The 19,824-nt window shown below is 44.3% G+C and overlaps 1 protein-coding gene across 1 annotated transcript in view; it reads right to left on the bottom strand.

Annotated features, from left to right (window-relative positions):
- Positions 1–16,311: 16,311 nt before the first annotated feature.
- Positions 16,312–19,824, bottom strand: part of GRHL1 (grainyhead like transcription factor 1) — a 61,150-nt gene continuing 57,637 nt past the window's right edge. The window contains exons 15-16 of the mRNA XM_019538139.1: positions 19,086–19,150; positions 16,312–17,199 (exon numbers count right to left, since the gene is read on the bottom strand). Coding sequence (XP_019393684.1) covers positions 17,085–17,199; positions 19,086–19,150 — 180 coding nt within the window. The 3' untranslated portion in view covers positions 16,312–17,084. The remainder of the gene's footprint in view (positions 17,200–19,085; positions 19,151–19,824) is intronic.

Here is a 19,824-nt window from a genome sequence, read left to right on the forward strand (position 1 = left end):
TTTCCCATCTTATAAGTGTGCTGCTGGTTACTACTGCCCAAGTGCAGCACCCTGCACTTGTCAGTGCTGAAGCGCATCCTGTTTTTGCTAGCCCACCCCTGTAACCTATCCAAGTCTTGCTGCAGTCTTTCCCTCCATACTAGTGTGCTCACGTCACCCCAAATTTTGGTATCATCAGTGATCTGAAAGTCTGCAACCTTTGCTAATGACCCACCCAGGGCCCTTGTTACTCAGCATCAGAACAACATTTCAGAGCAGTGTAGATGTAAGCTTCTTGGAGTAATGTTAATTCGGCTTTGTTGCACACCTGAATGTTTCATGAGATCTGCATAAGCCCACAGACATTAGCTACTCTGTGGGTAGAGAAATCAAACAAGCTGGTAACATAGCTGTAGAACATGGCACATCCTAACTTTACTTTACATCCACATGCCTGTTCCTCCCAGCTGTCCATCAGGCACTGGCTCATAGGTACACAAAAACCATCAGTCTCAGTCCAGGAGTTATGAATGTGAAAGACATAAAGGAGGGAAAGCTCGACTTGGCAACTCCTAAGAAGGTGACAGTGGGAGAAAATAGCCAGTTAGTGCTCCCTGAACATATTAGGAATATAGGGGGACCTTGACTCCTTCTACCTCCAAGACTTGTAAGCCAAGCAAATTATAACATGAGAGGTTTCTTTGCCCCTCAGTCAGTGTTACAGGATTACGCTGGCCTTGCATCACTGGGTTCCCTAGTCTCCTCCCAGAGAAAAGGAATTGGGCATCAACTTCTAATGCAACCTGCTTCTCTAAGTTCCAAAAAAGCCAGTTCAAGGCTCTGCTGTCAGTTCAGAACATCTCCACCCCCTTCCTTCATATTTGTAAATATAAGCTACATGTGAACTAGTGTGCATGGAAACCAGGTGTCAGGGGGCAGCTCCATACAGCAGCGAACGGCCTGCCCAGACACCAGCTGCAGCATTGCTGTTTTTGCACAGTCGCCCCAGAGGAGGCACTTGGGGATGTTGCCCTGCCACCCTCTCTCAGTTACAACGCTAATGAGACCCACCATCTTGGCCAGCACTGGGAAGTGGATTGGAGAGCAATGCAGCTAAAGCAGCTTTAGCTCTACTGCTTGTGCTCAAGAGCTATCTGTGGCTCAAGGTCTTATCTAATAAAAGATATCAAATCTACTCAAAGAACCTTGCCTGTGTATGTCCTTAGACTAGGGGTGGGCAAAATGCAGCCCTCCAGGCCATTGTATCTGGCCCACAGGGCCCCTAAAAATTTAGAAAATTAATATTTATCTGTCCCAGGCTGCCTGTCATGCAGCCCTCGATGGCTTGCCAAAACTCAGTAAGCGGCCCTGCACACAAAATAATTGCCCACCCCTGCCTCAGACCAATACAACTACAACTAAAAACCAAGGTCCTATCACCAGGAGCTCAAAGACTAATCCCCAGTGCATCAGCAACAGTGCTCTACATGTGGGCATAGGTGTCATCCAGCAGGTGGGGTTTTTTTTTTTCTGAAAGTGGCATTTTCATGTCATTTGCACATTTATCTGTGCATACCTGAGGACAGCCTTGGGGAGGTCTAGGCTGAAACATATGGTGTTTCAACAGGGGGCTCAGCAATAAATAACCCTTTGCAAGTGGAAGGACTGAGAGAAGGAGCGAAAAAGGACTATTATTTTGCAGGGGCGTAGGTTGCATTCTTTCTATAGTGCCAGGCACTCTGCAGCAGGAAACAGACACCTTCCTTGTCTTGAAGAGTTAACAGTCTGGGGTCCAAGAACCTTGTAAGAACAAGGGTTATAATGGAGATCATAGGATCACTTGTTTATCTAAGTACAGCCTTGTTGGCAAAGGCAAGGCAGAGGGAATGACTCTTGCAGCAAGCACTGGAATTGATCCAGGGCTGTGAGCTGAATGAGATGCGAGAGAAAAGGAGAGGCAACCTGCTCAGCTCATTGGCACAGAGGTCAAAGTCCCCAAGGATGTGAGTGAGGGATTAAGAGGAGAAAACTGGGAACAAAAGCCAGAGAGGAAGGAGGGGCAGCAGAGGAACTGGGGAACGGCACACACAGGTGTGCAAAGAGAAAGAGGACCCAGGCAGCACCAGGTTCTAAGGAGGAAATTACACACGCACATGAGAAGCTGCCTAATAGGAAAATCAAATGACCTCCTTACCACTCAGGAGACAAAAGAGAAGCTGAGCTGTGTGCTCAAAACTGCAGAAAGACTCAGGAAGGGAAACGTAAGCAGGCTACTTGAAACAAGGGTCCTGGGCAGTACACAGGTGATAAACAAAGGGAACAAAACCTTCTCTCCTGCCCCCAACCTAGGGCCAAAGGCACAAAACTGAACTGTTGGCTTTCAGCTCAGTGACAACAGGCATTGAGCCAGTTCATTCTGCCATCCACACACCCACAGGAGAACACATGCACTCTGCACGACCAAGCAATGGGGCTGCCAGCAACTGACTGGCCTCCTCACCTTGCCCACAAACCACTGCAGCAGCAGGCACAACCCAGAGCAAGCAGAGAACGGCCTAAGCCAGGATCCAGGCCTATTATTTCCTCAAAGGTTTGAAGAGCTTCTACAGAAACCACAATTTCTAAAAGTCTTTTGGTTCTTTAAACACCCAGACCAAGCAATCATGTCAATGAACATATTGCAACACAAGGGGAACCCTTGTGAGAAAGCACTGCTACTGGATTAGGCTGCTATTCCCACATTCTCTGTGCAGCTGGCTGTTGTCAAAACTTGGCAGCAGAAGCACAGTCAGGTCTGTCCTGCACAGGGGCAACCAGCTGTCAATGCAAGAGACAGGGAAGAAGTAATGGTTCTACAACCTATTTTACTGCTGCCTTTAGAAGCCTTGAGGGACAAGCTTGTTTTGGATTACAGACAGGCCCCCACCCTCAAACAACCCCTCTCTAGCAACACACTACCTAACTCCAATTCTCACCAAGCCACCAGTCCTTGCCGCAGACCCAGATGTCAACGGTGCCTCTTCATCAATGCAGACCACATCATTGCCAGACCAAGCCTAAAAATTATAACACCCAGGGAGGATCATAAGAAAGTAGGGCTGGAAGGAACCTCACAAGGCCAGCCAATTTAGCTCCCTAGTCAAGGCAAGATCATCTCTGACTAAACCATCCTAGCTAAACATCTGTCTGTTACAATGCTTGATGTCCCTCAGAGTCAGAAAATTCCTAATAGAAAAAAAAATTAATTCACCTGCTCCTCTGAGAATATCATATATGCCATCACCTGCTTTTTCCAATCAGGGCAATCCCCATGTCAAAGAATGAATAGACACCAGTTCCAGAAATGCACGAAAGCCTGCAGGAGAACACTTTAATCTCTTTGGACATGCCTAACCTCAGAGTAACTGTCCGTATAAACTGAAAAAAAAAGCTTTAAAAGCAAACTTGAATACAAAATTAGAGAACAAGAAATCATCCACAAACTGGAACTGTGGGTTCTTATCTTACTACCTGGACTGGCCGTTAACTCCTGTGTTCCTCCAGGTGTTGGCAGCCTTGTTTCATCTTAACTGATCTTATCAACTCACTTATTACCTCTGTGTCTTCCTTCTCATGGTCCCTCCCCTTGTCCCTTTCCCTTCTATATAAAAGCTGTGATATACAGCCACGCCCTCAGATACCACTGAATTTGCACAGAGGAGAATACCTGGGATTGCCACCTCACTAATCTTAAAAAGGCTTTCACTCAACAAAGACACTGCTCCAGAGAGATAGATTGCACATTTGAAAGAGCCACCTGGATACCATGTGAAGAATTACTTTAGTACCGAAGAAAAAACATCCCCACGAATAGCACACCACTGGTTATGACAAACCCCCTCCCCTCAAAAGCATATGGAAAATCCTTGAACAATTGCCACCCATACTAGAAGACGACCCTATTCTTAAAGAGATCTTCCCAGAACCACCCATCCTAGCCTTCAAATAGGCACCGAACCTTGCTAACCTCATCACCAGAAGCAAATTTCCTCAGGCCCAGAACACACCACATGGATCCAGACCAGGCCATGACAAGAAATGCGAAACCTGCCAACACATCTCCACCACCCCCACAATTACTACACCCCACAACAGAGCCATCAGCATCCCTGCACCTTACAGCTGCACCTCCAGAAATGGAATCTCTCTTATCCAATGCACCAAATGACCTGATGGAAAAATGCATAGGAGACACCAAACAACAACTGCGCACCAGAAAGAACGCACACCGGAAATCTATCAAAGACAACACCCACCTACCAGTGGGGGCATATTTCTCACAAGAAAACCACTCTCTCCCCAGTCTCTCAGTTTTAATCCTCAAAGGAAACTTACAAAACACTTCTCAGAGACGAGCGGATGAACTTCACTTCATGAGCCTCCTGCATACAAAAAATCATAGACTAAATATAGACATTGGATTTATGACACATTATAACCTGCCTGACATCTGACTCCTGAGGTACCTCTCCACTATTTAACTGCTACATTCATCCCTCTTCCCCCTGCCCCCCAGCCTGTCTCACCCACTGACTACTCAATTTACATCTTCACTGACTGCGTGTCGTGCCAGCCTGTGGCTTCTTCACTATTCACTCCATCCAGGAAGAGCACACACCAACTGCCTATGCTTCCTCAGCTTGACAAAGGGTTTTTAAACCCGAACGCTTGGTACATTTCCTGTCCCCCCCCAACTACTTAAGTTTGTCTAATAAAAGATATCAGATCACCCAGAGAACCTCATCTGCCTTCTATATAAAATCTTTTCTTCCTGCCAATCCATTACTACAGCATCCAAAACAGTAGGTTGCTGCCTATGAAAGCTCACACCTCTTTGAAACAGTCAGTCTGTAAGGTGCTATTAAGGCCCTACCTTCTGCCTGACTTCAGACTAGCAGCTCCTCTGTAGCAGATCTCATTAAAGCGCCACGGTGTCTCGTAATTCAGCATCCTCCACTTTAAAGTGTCAGTGGGAACACACTTTAACTAAACCTCGTTCGATGAGCTTTTAGTTCAAGCACCCCCGCTGCCATTTTTAAGTGTGGGGACACAATCACGAGACGCAGAGGCTGGCTGGAACACAGTAATTGCCACGCTCCAGACGACTTGATTTCTGATGTGCTGTAATTACAGCATGATAGAACGGCCCCCATGGTTTTGTACAGGCACCAGTAGTGATCTATCAGCCAGACAGAGTTTGTGGAACTAATCTTACCTTGGTTTTGGCCTTTGGAAGTAGCAAATGTAAGTTAATCTTCCTTACAAGGTACATTTGCTTTTAAAGTCAAAGAAAACCAACAAAAGGAAGCAATGCCAATGGCCTAAGCAGAGGGCTGGGAGTTGGAACACTCTGATTCTACCCCTGGCTCTGACAATAACTTGTTCAGGCACCACGTATGAGTTATATTGCCTGCAAAACAGAGTTCCTAACACAGGGGCGGGCAATTATTTCAAGTGGAGGGCTGCTTACTGAGTTTTGGCGAGCCATCAAGGGCCACGTGACAGGTAGCCGGGGGCAGATAAATATTTTCTAAATTTTTTTTAGGGGCCCTCCTGGCCAGATAGAATGGCCTGGAGGGCCACATCTGTCCCGTGGGCTGCATTTTGCTCACCTCTGTCCTAACACCTGTATTAGTAAAGTGTTTTGAGCTCTTTGGAACAAACATGCTGTCAAGCATGGTGCTGCAGTTATTGGTATTGTAAAGTATTAAGAGCGTTTCACTGACCAGAAGTTATGAAATGGCAATCCTAGAAACATCAACCTACGTTGGCTGGCTAAAGAGCAGCCTACTCTCTTTTACTCACTCATTAATATTTGCAAAACCTGTGATTTTTTTTTTTTGTTAAAAAACAGACAGAGCAAAATGTAAAGGTGACATCAGACCTTCCCCTGGGGGGAAAATACCTTCACCCCAATATCCATGTGTTTGGCCAGTTATCACAGTCCTGGAAGAGTTCTTCCTAGCTGCACACTCAACTAGTCAGCTGTGTTCGGTCCCAGTCTCCCAGGTCTGTGCCTTCTAAATATCCTGTTGACTAGCAGTACTACAGGCAACCCTTGCTTAACGTGGTTCTGTTTAGTAGTATTTCACTATAACACTTGTTTTACATTGATACCCAATTCCACTTACTGCTCAGTGAGTTTTGTTACAACACTCCTGGGCATTGTACATTGGTTTTGCTTAACACTATTCCGCTTAACATTTGTTTTGTCCAGAACCAATTAAGAGCACGAAGCAGGGGTTGCCTGTATTTCCCTTTGTTTCTCTGACAGATTGCCAGGACACAGGCTCTCAGTTATCCACATGGGAATGAGACTTCGAAACCAAGTTGCTTCCCTGTCTGCTGGCAGAATGAACATGGAGACACTCTTGTACCTTCTACCACCTGTTGTAGTCCTTTCAGCAGCTGGTGCTTTCCCCAGTGAAACACTGATTGTAGCTGTGCTGAGCCACCAGACAGGTAGATGATTGATACATGCTTTCATGACTACAGCAATCAGACAAGGTCTTGGGTTTTTTGAAGTTCTGAAGATCCAGGCCTCCAGCAAATTACCTTACCTGGTGAAACCTCTTGGACCTCCTGATGATACGGACCCCCTTCTCTGGACCAGCAGCTAACTGGTGTGTCCAGAGCTGGCCTTAGGGAAAATAGTGCCCTTGGCAAACTTGCATTTCCCACCCCCCTTTTCCTCCCTCCCATTTTGAGAAGCTCTGTTCACTGCTTGCCACAGGTATGGGCATGGTCAACAGGTACCCGAGTGCTATCCATGTGCTTGGGAAGTTGTTGTGAACTTCACTGTTGTAAATAAATTGAAGAACTTCTTGAGCAGCACTACAATGTGTTGGAAGTAGACTTTGGAGATTGCAAAAAACTTGGCTGAGGTTAACACCATTTAATGTCAAAGTCCTCTCCATATGTCCATGCACAGTGAAGGTCCTTACAGTGCTTCTTCAAAGTTTCTTTGTTAGGGAATTGCATCATATTATATAGAAAGCTCCAAAGGTTCATATGTTGATTCATTTGCTCAAAGCATTTTTCCATGGATACTTTCACCATGTTATAAGCCTATTGAAAATTCAAGTTTGATCTTGACTTCTGGATTACTAACTATTTCATCTCAACATCTGTAGCTGAATTGACACTTTTTATGATGAATGTGTGGGGCTGGTTTAAACACTAGATCAACACCAAGATTATGGAATTATCCTGTTTTATCCTTTGCTCTGCTTCAACCAACATTTGGCAGAAATTGAAACGACTAGGCAACTTTTCATGATGCACACGAATCTGAGATGTACTTCCAATCATTTGACCCCTGAAATGCTAGGAATAATTTTTTATTCAAATCAAAGAGCTTGCAACAGAAATAGAAAACCTTGTCAGTGGCCTTGAAGTAAAGCAGCCAAAACTTAACTGTTTTCAAGATCTCTGTACAAAAATATCATAGAAAAATGGTAATTCTGCTCAACCACAAGAAAATTCATGTCATTTACTTTTGGTGGAGCATTGGTCACTAGCAGATAGTCTATTATGGGTGTTAGATTAGGCTACAAAGAAGGATCAGAAATGGCATCGCCAATACCTATAATGGGAATAATTTAATCTCTATCACTAATAGCACTGCTTTTATTCTGGACTGGATGAAGAATTTCTGTTTTATTTGGGTCTCTCTGTTTCTCTTGTGATGGTTCTTGGAAGTTGAATTGTGAATCATCTCTGCATTTTTCATCTGATGCCTCTGCTGTGACCATCTCGCTACTACTGCACAGGTTGTTGTTAACATATTTCTTCCATCGCGTCTGCATCTTTTCTATTGCAGTCATTAACTCAGCTTTTTGTTTCCCGTTCTGTGCCCCTGACATCCTCTTCTTAGGCACTTGCAATATTTTGTTTCCTTCCAAGTTTCATAACCAGTGAAAATTAAAACAGACACTCTGGCACTCCCTTGGCAAGTACCATGGCCAGTGAAAATTAAAATGAGTGTCTAGGCTTTGGCCCTGCTCCTGCCACCGAACAGCTACCTCCCTCCCCCTGGTGGTACAGCTGTGGTATGCATTACTATTCAGGCAGCTAAGAGAGTTAGTGGCTCGTTAATAATGACCCGTTATTCTTTACTTCACAGGTGTTAACAATAATTTCCTTTAGCTGCCTGAATAGCAATACCAGACCTGCATTAGCCACCCCACCTGCCTCTGCCTGTAGAGCTGTACCACACCACCAGCACCTCTCTGATTAAGGGTGCCCTCAGCGGTCCCCCACACTTCCCATCCCAAAGATTGACTGGGCGTTTCTACAGGAAGTGAACACAGACTGCTCACCCACCCCTTGACAAACTGATACTGCTTGAACAAAGAACATGCGAGGGGAAAAAGATCAAAAAGAGCCAAGCAGTTGAGAGCATCTCCCCGCCCCTCACCCCACCCCACTTCTTGCAACAGCTTGAGACAAGGGGTAAAGGATCCCTGACATCCTTTGCACCTCCTTGATGCTGGTTGAAGTGACAGATTGAAAAACACCAGGAAGAGCAGAGATGAGACTGATGTGGATGGAAATTATATGGGAGGTGGTGGCTGGCCAGATGTAGGTTCAGAACTGATGTAAGGACTGAGGAGAGTACACTGACTTGGAGGCTGAGGGACATAACTCGCAGAAAGGGAACAGGCAACACAGAGAGTGAGAGCTGCTTCAGCAGAGTCCAAAATCATTTGCCTCACTACATTTGGCAAGGACAGAAAGCAGGACCAAAATACATAGCCACCTCTTTAAAAAAAAAAAAAAAAAAGAGCCTGATTTTTTCTACCAGGTCTAATTTTTTTTTTGGTGTCCAGCTCAACAGTTTGGTAACTGCCAACCTCATCGTGTGGTGACGTGTTAAGCCACCTAGCAGCAGGCCCATCTCCAATCTTCCGGTTACTGTCAATTCAAATTCTTGCACACTTCCCCTGTGATGGGGCATCTTACACAACACAGGAATGCAGCTACTTTCTTTGGTAGCTGCAACCAGAGGAATGGATTTGGGCAGCTTGGGTTTTGGGTACTGTTAGACTGCCTTTTCTCTATCTAGAATAGCATTGGGGCAGCTGAGTACACACCAGGGAACAGGCTTCCAATCAGCTCTCAGGGGACAGCTCTCCATAGTTTGTTCCAACTGCTGGTCAAACAAAAGCCCAAGGTTGTTGACCCATAGACCAGACCCAAGTTCTTCTGTTTACTCAGGCTATTGCCTGAGGAAGACTGACAATAGCATGATACTAGAGTTCAATACAGTTGACATTAGTCACTGCAGTGCTTTCTTTGGTATATTTGTGTATGTCCCCAGAGACCTATTTTATAATTTATATATTGCAAAATAAATAAAGCTTGAGCCACTAAGCGTGCCATCAATGCACAACCTGTGTGCACAGGCAGGGAAATCAATCAGACAATGAAATATAGCCCTGTGCAAACAAGAACCTGAAAGACTGCTGAAGATAAATATTTAAACTATAAAAAAATAAAAAAAACAACTTCCACTGCATGTAAATGATGCATAAAACATCCACAACGGGGAAGCCAGGCCTGGGAGAAGCTTCCCCGCAATCCATGGCAGCCTGAGGGGTACATTTAGAACTCAGGTTTGTTTGGGTTTTTTAATATTTTTTTCAAAATATATTGATCAGTTTAAAAAAAGCAATGGTCTGTTACAATAAACTTAAGTTTACATCTCCTAGGAGTAGCCAAGGTCCTGAAAGAATGGTTGAAGAGTTTATTCATCAACTCTTCAGGATTTTCTCTGCCTCCAGATTAGGTCCATCACAATTATTCTGCAGGTACAGAGGATTACTTCTGTACGTGCCAACACACTTTTAAATAATTAATGTAATTAACAAAAAGGGAGGTGAGCACAATGGACAACTTTGGAGAGGGGCATCACAGAGCCAGCTGAGCCCCAGCAGTAGGGCACCACTCATTTCCACACTGCACAGCTCACAAAACCAGCCTGCAATTTCCAATTTTGTGATGTGGCTTTTAACAGGAAGGTTCAAACCTATTTTACAATCTTGACTTGGTGCAGAGTCACTCGGATGGACTAGAAGTGTTGAAGTCAGCAGGCCCAGATGAGCTGCATCTGAGGGTACTAACAAATTGGCCAGTGTCATAGCAGAACCAGTGGCACAGCTGTTTGAGCATTTGGGTCAGGTCCCGGAGGACTGGAAAAGGGCCAATGTGGTCCCTATTTTCCAGAAGGGAAGGAAGGAAGATCCAAGTAATTATAGGCCAGTCAGTATCACCTCCATCCATGGAAAAGTTTTTGAAAAGGTTATGAAGGATCATCATATTTGTGGGAGTCCAGCGGGAAAAATAATGCAGCAGGGAAACCAGCATGGATTTGTAGCAGGTAGATCATGCCTGACCAATCTGGTTTCATTTTATGACAGGGTCACAAAATGCTTAGACGCAGGAATAGAGGTAGATGTCGTTTTCATGGACTTTAGCAAGGCGTTTGATACAGTATCTCATCCTATTCTCATAAATAAATTCAGAGACTGTGACATAGATGTTTACACATCCGGTGGGTGACAAATTGGCTTAGCAGTCGCACCCAGAGAGTGGTAGTAGATGGGTCAGTTCCAGTTACTGTTGACATGGAAGGATGTGAGTAGTGGGGTCCCTCAGGGTTCAGTCCTTGGACCTGTACTCTTCAATATCTTCATCAGTGGACTTGGATGTGGGTGTGAAGCGTACTCTGTCCAAGTTTGCGGATGATACTAAATTGTGGGGTGAAGTGCACACTCCAGAGGGTAGGGAACAAAATTGCAGGCAGACCTGGACAGGTTGGAAAAGTGGGCAGTACACGATAGGATGCAGTACAAGGACAAGTGTAGAGTGCTGCATGTAGGCCGCAAAAAATATCCAGCACACCTACCGGCAGAAAAGTGACCCTTTCAGCAGCACAGAAGCAGAAAGGGATCTTGGAGTCATAGTGGACTCCAAGATGAATGAGTCATCAGTGTGACAAAATGATCAGCAAAGCTAATTGCACTTTATCATGCATCAGCAGATGCATGACAAATAGATCCAAGGAGGCAATATGTCCCCTCTATATGGCATTGGTCAGACCACAGTTTGAGTACTGCGTCCAGTTTTGGGTGCTGTACTTCAAGGATGTTGATAGACTCGAGAGGGTCCACAAGAGGGTCACCTCATATGGTTAGGGGCTTATAGGACAAGCTCTACAAGGACAGACTGAAGAACCTAGACCTCTTCAGCCTCCACAAGAGAAGGCCAAGAGGTGATCTTGTGGCTGCCTACAAATTCATTAGGGGGATGCAGCAAGGGATCAGTGATGCTCTCTTCATCATGGCACCTCTTGGGGTAACAAGGACCAATGGTCACAAACTGACAGAGAGCAGTTTAAGCTAGATATCAGGAAAAGCTTCACAGTAAGGGTGGCCAAAATTTGGAATGGGCTTCCAAGGGAGGTGGTGCTCTCCCCTACCTTGGGGGTCTTTAAGAGAAAGCTGGACAGGCATCTGGCTGGGATCATCTGACCCCAGCACTCTTTCCTGCCTAGGCCCTTCCGACCCTAGCATCTATGAATCTCCAAAAAGCCACTAGAACCCAGTGACGTTTGGTCACTATACTAGTATGGTCTAAATTTGAACTAGGAACCTTGACTACAAACAAACAGCTCAGAATCCACAAACAATCCATTAAACTGCTCTAGTCTTCCATCCATAGTAGTGTAAAGTTCCATTCTGTTGCAGATCACTGCCCACAAACCCCTCACCTCTGTACTTGTCTGAAGTGGAACCAGTGCAAACTGGCAGTAAAAGAGGGTGCAAGTTTTGTAATGCTATATATACACACACACACATTCCACGCGGTCCTACCTCATGTCCCAAAATAATGCGAGGGGACTAAAACCAGGAATGCAGATCCAATGGCCTTACTCATAATGAAAGAATATGGACACAAGTTCCAGTTACTCCTATAACCCAAGATATTCTGCCACCTTTGCTGCTCCAAACCTAAATTTGCACAGTCCCAGGTACCCAGGGGGTGTTTGTAAGGCACACAAGGAGCCCCTTTGGACACAGGCATAACCTGGTGTTTTTGTGGCTAGGGTGGCAATAGTGGCAGCTGCTATTTTTGCAGCTTGAGTTGGTGCCCAGGAATACTTGGACCAGCAGTTTTCAGCTTTTTTTCCCCATTTGTGGACCCCTAAAAATAAGAAGAGGTGCATAAACCCTTTGGAAATTCCAGATGGAGGTGGGGACCCCTTTAATTGCAAGTCATCTTTAGCAGACTGCTTAGACAGTCTGCAGACCCCCCACGGGTCCACAGACCACAGGTTGAAAACCACTGGTTTGGACTGCTGCCTTTGGGTGCTCCTTAAAATAGCCAAGGAGGTTGCTGCACAATAGGAGGAATCTCCAAGTTCAGATTGTGGTTGCACCTAATAAGTAAGCCAGAGCTTGGTGCAGTTTGTGTTAAGAAAATTAAATTCTCTCTCAAAAAAAACCAAAAGAGAGAAAATTCTAATAACTTTCCCGGGAGCAGCAGCAGCTGCTGCTACCTTCTTGCAAAACACTTTAACACACAAAACACCTTACTCTTTATAAGGCCAACAAGCCATCACTTCAGAAGGAACAGGAAAGACATACTAAAAGCAACACGAGTTTTATTCAACAGCAGCTTTCACTATAGCAGGGAACACATGAATCCTAAACTGGTGACTGCAGACAAAAGCTGGGTTCACTGCAAGTGTCCATTGAACAGAGTGAAGAGAGTACCTGGCTCAGGGGACAGGCTGTGGGTTATGCAGTTGCTCAGACTTACATTCCCCTTGCTTCAGACACAGACGAGGTTTGTACTGAACAACATATTGAGCTTCATGGGCAAGTGCCCTACTTATGTCACATACCAGAGTCCCTATTAGCTGAGGCACAGGGCAGGTGAAGGAAGGGAGCTCCTATAGGTCTCCTTGTATAGCAAGCTGACAAGTTCATCTCCTTTCGTTTCTCTTCAGCTCATAAATCTCTCTCCTTTCCTAGATTTCTGCGAAGAGGAACATTTACAAGTTTTCAGCCAGTTTGGCACTTGACAGAAAAAGAAGCAACAGTCAAGTTACAGCAAGGGAAGTTTAGGTTAGATATTAAGAAGTATTTTCTCACTAAGAGAGTAATAAAACACTGGAACAGGTTACCTAGAGAGGTGGTGGATGCTCCATCCTTGGTGGTTTTCAAAACCCGAAAGCTTGGGCTGAGATGATCTAGTTGGGGATGGTCCTCCTTTGAGTGAGCGGTTGATGACCTCCGGAGGTCCTTTCCAGTCTTAACTTTCTAGGATTTCAATGAGTCCTAACAAGTCCGTCACACATTTGAGTTTGAGTCAAATAGAGGGATAAGAAGGAATCAACTCATCCAGCCACTGAAGTGAAATTCTGCATAGGTTTCTTTCTATTAGCTGCTCTAGAAATCTAAACAGTGCCGGTCCATCCAGAAACAACAAGAGAACAAATCAGCCATCAAACAAGAACTGGCACAAGAGGTAAAAAACTCAGAGTGATCTTCAGGGCTAGTGTTACTAAGCTTCTATTATTATGAGTTCCCAGATGGTAGATGAGCCAACTGTGCCTAAGAGTGCAATCAGGCTGTGCACTTTGGCAGCTACCATACAGCAGCTCTTCCATTTGTTCTCGTTTGTAATGGCTACCTTAACAAAAAGACCAAGTGCTTAGAAAACACCTCATTGTAAGTGGCCAACTCTTTAACCTTCCAGTACAATTAAAGAGTGACATCGTCCTCAATTACAGTAGAACTCCAACACTAAAAGCAAGGCTGTCCAATTTCTAGGCAGCCAGGGCCACCTGCAGTGCAGGCCACAGCCCAGAAGAGCCAGGCCCCCTTTCATGGGCAGCCCTGCTCTCTCCCACCATGGAGGCAGCTCCCCAGGCCCACATGTAATGCAGGAAGCCCACCTTTAGCTTGCACTAAAGGCAACCTGGCTCTCTCTCCCACCACTCATACAGCATAAACAGCCTAACCCCCTTCCCACTGTGCTGCCCTACCCCTAGGAGTGGGGGTAGGAGCTGGAAGCAGGAACCTGGAGGTCCAGGCTGCTGCCACAAGAGCAAGTGGGCAGAGTGGCAGCTAGCAGTAATGCATGAACTGATGGTTGAACAGTCCTACATTCAAAAGAACAATGGAAAAAAATTCAGGCATTACTGAAGTCATTGGAAGTTTTGTTGACTACATCAGCAGAGCCAGGATTCACCCAATGAATCCAGAAGGTCCAAAATGCATGCACAGGCACATGGTCTAATGTAAACTATTTGGCTTGAAAGCAGACAACAAACAACACTAACACAGGTCACTGTGGTGTGCTTGCTGTAAGAAGACAGTAGCCTCTGCTGTGCTAGGGTTGTATTTTATTGCCCAAAAGAAAATCAGGAGAAAGAGGCTAGTTTCTTTGTTTTGTTTTTAAGTTGCTTGCCAATCACAGGAGAGAGGCTACATTTAGTTGCATGAAAGAGTCCCAATTAGAAATGGACATACAAAATTTAATGGTTTTGGTTTAAAATACATTTTCAATTATACAATTAAAAAACAGCAGTGAAGACGGGAAAAAAATCAGTTTCATAAAACGTGCACACAATGGTGCTGCTATTTAAGACCCGTGTCCCAGTGTACTTTAATAGAAAACAATCAGCAATTCAGTTCACATACTTCATTAACAATAAAAAGAAATAATTGTTCATGTCAATCCTACCTTTACAGAAGATCTAAATCTACTTCCTTAACCCAAGACTGAATTCCTGTAATAAAGCTTCCATTTTCAATAAAAAAAAAGAGAGTATATACTTGTATTTCTATGGGTGTATAAAAATTCTCACCACAGTAGCATTCCTCCCATGTAAATTAATGGCTGGAAGCTTAGATTTCAGTAACATTCTTGTTGTACATCAGGCTTCTGTTTTATTCTTACACTGAAGACTGGTTCAAGGAGATGGCCATGTGTGCAGTCACACCCATACGTGTGCCCACTGCACTCCATGAATGCTTCTTCCTTTAGGGTTTCAGTTGTATCAGCTGCTTGCAGTCATTTAGGGCTTTTATATGTGCTGCAGGAGTGGCAAGGGGTGGGAAGCCTCCGAGAGCTGCTCTAATTAAAGTCCCCAGAGCATCATGTGCATCAGCATCCCCCCATTGAAAAATGGCAGCGGGGCGCTTTAACTAAAGCTTGTCAAATGAGCTTTAGTTAAAGTATCCCTGCCGCCATTTTTTAGTGAGGGGATGCTGCTACACATGATGCTGGAGTGTGGCCATTCCCATGCTCCAGCAGACTCTATTAATCAAGTAAAATCGCTGTAATTGCAGCATGTCGGAGCAACCTTGCTGCACGCATATAGGTGCCCTTAGACTCCAACACAGAGTATGCGGCACTTAGCAATCCCAAAGAGGTTTTCACACAGTGCAGAGAAATACACAATGTACAGTACGTCAGCAAATCTCAGTACCCGTGCTGAACTGAGCTGCAAGGCATTAGTGATCAAAGTAGGCCTGGTGTGGGGAGGCAAGGAACTGTCAGAGATCAAAGCCCCTAAAAAAAAAAATAATGTAATTTAGTGCATATCAGGAACTGAAAACCCTAAACAACTGTCCTTGCTACCAGCTGCTACTGTCCCAGGCTGCCTCTGCTCAGTTTCTTCTCTCAGTGGTTTGATGCCTCATGGTGCACATTGAGCAAGATGCCCATGCCAGCCTGCACTCCCCACTGTGGTGCCCTGCTGATGTTTTAGCCTCATCCCAACACCCCACCCTTTGTGCACCTGCACAGTCAAGTTTTCAGGATTATAGGAACCATCAGACTATCAGACCATCTAGCGGTCCATGTAGTCCAGGATTCTGTCTTTGGCCAGCACCAGATTCAGAGGAAGGCACAAGAAATCTTAAAAGTAGGCAGCTACAGAATAATGCACCCATAGGGGAAATTTCTCCCTAATCCCCAAGAAATTGCCTGATGCCCAGAAACACAGGCCTTGGAACTCTGCCTCCACAGGTGACTGGTGCTCAGCTCCTCCCAGGATCAAGCTGTCTACAAAAGATGCACAAAACTCATTGCAGGTGGAGAGCACTAGAAAAATAGGCAAGGGAAAACTAAATCACAGAAGCCCAAGCCACCATACCTCACTGCCCAGAAGGGACTACTGTAGAGCAGGTGTCATTCATTGCTTTGGTTTAGGAAAACCCTCTCCAAACTCATTATTTGTGCATTTTATGAACATAAAACATATGTTCAGTTTTGGTGCATGCTAGGTGTTTTTTTTTAAATAACTAGATTAAATAACTGCTTTCCTGTGTATGGTATCCTTTTAGGTGGGCCTCATTGTGTATATACACAAACACCATCTTTTATATATAATCTATATATATTATATACGATTCATATGTACACATTTACAAACCTTCAAAAATATATTGCACTTATATACAATATAGCTTCATCTCAAATGAGTTCACACAGTAACTTGAGGGAGTTCTTCATAAGCAAGGCAGTTTTACATTTTTAAAGAATTAAAGAGCCAATTTCAGCAATGTCCCCTGGTCAGCAGTAAACATTATGGAGTCTCATCTCCAAAACCCGCATGCAAGTCCCATTAGCACCAATGGGAGTTATGCAGCTGTATCTAGCAGAGAACAGTCCAGGAAAACACTATTAGGCAACAGTAGGCCGAAATGAATATTGAGTCGATAAATAGAATACAAGAGCCATATTACAGGGCTTCCCCCTCCCCCATTTGCTAATGCTTTCTACGCACTCTTTCATACCTGATCTCATCGATCCCTCATGTTAAGTACACTGATCTAGTGAGCATTATTTTGTCCTTCGGGAAGAACAGAAACACAAGTGTATTTATTTCCTTAAACAAAAACAATGCTCCAGTCTCTGGAAGAACACAATTCTCTCGGTTTCTTCTAGAGGAAGCGATTAGTGTTTTACCCTGCTGACTAAATTATGGAAAAATGTTCATTTGAGACCTTCATTTTAAATTCTCAGGAGGGTCAATAGGGTTAGTCTTAGATCTCAGTGAGTGTGAGCTTATAAGATCCTCCAGCTTCTTCAATCTGTAACTGGAAGGTGTCTTCATTAGAATAGTGCTTCACAATGTTATCATCCATGTTGACCAGGATTCTGGGAAAGTAAAGCAGGGAAGTTATTACAGGTCAGAATGCCAAAAGCACAAAATGTTATTTATTCAGTTAAAAACATGCTTGGACTGTCCAAAATTAACACACAATCTCTAACTCGCTCCTGATTCTTTTCATCCTGGTTTAACTGATTTAACCCTGGCTTAGAAGTTGCCCACAAACTATTGCCCATGCTATACAAGAACTTTAAGGCCATTTTATGGGACAGGCAGTGCCTGGAAATCCTTTTAAGGGTGATGTGGGGTACCATGCAATGCTACCACTATTAGGTGCGCAAACATGATTCACAAATAAAACCAGAGATCTCAAAATAGGAATCTGTAACATTAAAAAATAATCAGTTATGGTCTGAGTTCTTTACAACAGAAGAATTGCTCTATTGTGTGTTTCTATAGTCAACAAACAAGTTACAATTAAGAGCTGCCATTTTCCAAAAGAGTGCATTGAATCGAACGAAGGATGCCTCGCATCTAAAGCTGGTTGAGAACCACTGGTCTATTGTATATACCCAAGGTCAACTGTCCCTCAACAGATGGTTTAGTTATCAAAAGACAAGGCCTTCAATTCACCAGCTTTACATTTAGTTCTGCTTTAGTAAATTCCACTCATGCGAGCACGTACAGTAATCAAAGATTCAGTTCTCTGGCCAGTTCTGCTGATCACAATTCATGAAGGACACTGATAAACTGAAGAGGGCTGAGAATGATTAACAGATTGAAAACTGACAGGAAAGGATCTAGGGGCAAGAGACACAGATGATCAAGGGGTTGGAAGGCAAGCCATACAAAGAAAGTTTAAAGGAATTCATTAGGTTTAGCTTGGAGAAAAGGGGATTAAAGCAGGAACATAATAGCAATTCTCCTAGATTTGAATGGCTTCCATAAAAGAAAGAGTGATTGCTTTTCCCTTGACACAGAGGACAAGACAACAGGCAAGACAGCAGATTTAGATTAGACTTCAGGAAAAAGATGGTTTCACCCCTAAGAACAGGAGGACCAGCAGCACAGGGATGTAATCAGGCATCTGGGGCACAGGGGCAGCAGCAGCTTCTGGTTGCTGCCACAACAGCAATTGCACAGCTTCTGGCAGTGGCCACTCTTTTGTCGTTATCCGAGACTACCCAGGTCGGTATCTGAGGCAGTTGCCCCATTCACCCCACCCACACTCCACCATTGTGTAGGGCAATGGAAGAAGCTGCCTAGGGAAGTTGTGGAACCCTCCATCTTTCTGGAACAGTTTAAGAACAGTGAATCCTGTATCACTGCAAGAGATTTAAACTACATGGCTCTTAAGGCCCCTTCCAATCTAATTTCATGAAAACATGACTTAGAGTGACAGATTCAAGGAACTGAAATCTATTTAAGGTTGAGGAGTGACTGAATCTAAGGCTACAAATATCCTCATGCAAGACACCAGAGGGATCTTCAGTTTAGCAGGCTTATGTAAAACAAGTTCTTATGATTGGACCTTGAAACTAAAATCAGAAATGAAGTTCCCATTTTTAATAGTGAGAGTAAAGTAACTAGTGGAACAATTTATCACTGTTTGAGGAGTTGTCTACCTCTGGAACTTTTAAAACAAAGCTGGAATATTTCTCGAGAAGTGCTCTATTCCAAACAGGAAGAAACTGCTAGGGCCAGCGTTATACTGGATGATCACAGTAGTCCCTTCTAGTCATACAATTGAGGACTCATGCACACAGATCACACAAGTACTAAATCTGTTCCAAAACCTGTGCTCAGGGATCTGTGGAGGAGGCTTATGAAGGGACATATGAAGCATAGATTTATCTGAAGATCTGACAGCAAATGTAGGAAGTCACATTTTTTCTGTGAAATTTGCTGCAGATGCCCTATAATCAGTACTTACCCTTTTTTACACTTCTTGAAGATTTTTCCAATTTTATCAAAAGGAACGTCATACTTATCCGATATCTAGAACATAAAGAGTAAATACAATCCTTAAACCAGGAAGACTATAGAAGACTTTCACTTTTACTCAAAAAAGGAACGATAAAAAGGACATAAAAATCAAACAGAAGCCCTGCCTTTTAGGTTTGAAGCTGAGGGCCAGATGCTACTCCCAGTATTAAATGTTTAAGTGGACTCACATGCCTAAGTGAGATCCTGTTCAGTTTTCAGGGGCTCAGACAATGGGTTAACACAAAGTAGATAGGTCTTTCTTTTGCTTGCTGCTTTTGAAACTTTGCCTTATGGCAGATGACAACACTTTACAAAAAACAGGTGTACTGACTAAGGAGAATAGTTGGGGAAGCACTGAGGTCCTGGACGGGAAGGGAGCCAGGTGTCCAAGAAGAGCGGTTGCTCCTTAAGGAGACAATCCAAGCCCAAAGGGAGATAATCCCAACACGGATCAAAGGGGGCAGGAGGGCACAAAAGCCCCCATGGCTCACCAAAAGCATCCGGGAATGTCTCCTGGCTAAATGGGAGGCATACACCCAATGGAAGGGAAGGGCCATCACCAGGGATGACTATACTGCAGTTGCTCGGGGATGTAGGGGGGCAGTCTGGAAGGCCAAGGCAGCGATGGAACTGGGACTAGCTTCCTGGATCATGGACAACAAGAAATCCTTTTTTAAATACATAGG

Source organism: Crocodylus porosus, unplaced genomic scaffold, assembly GCF_001723895.1.
Source record: "Crocodylus porosus isolate Cpor-Errol unplaced genomic scaffold, CroPor_comp1, whole genome shotgun sequence".
Classification (NCBI taxonomy): domain Eukaryota; kingdom Metazoa; phylum Chordata; order Crocodylia; family Crocodylidae; genus Crocodylus; species Crocodylus porosus.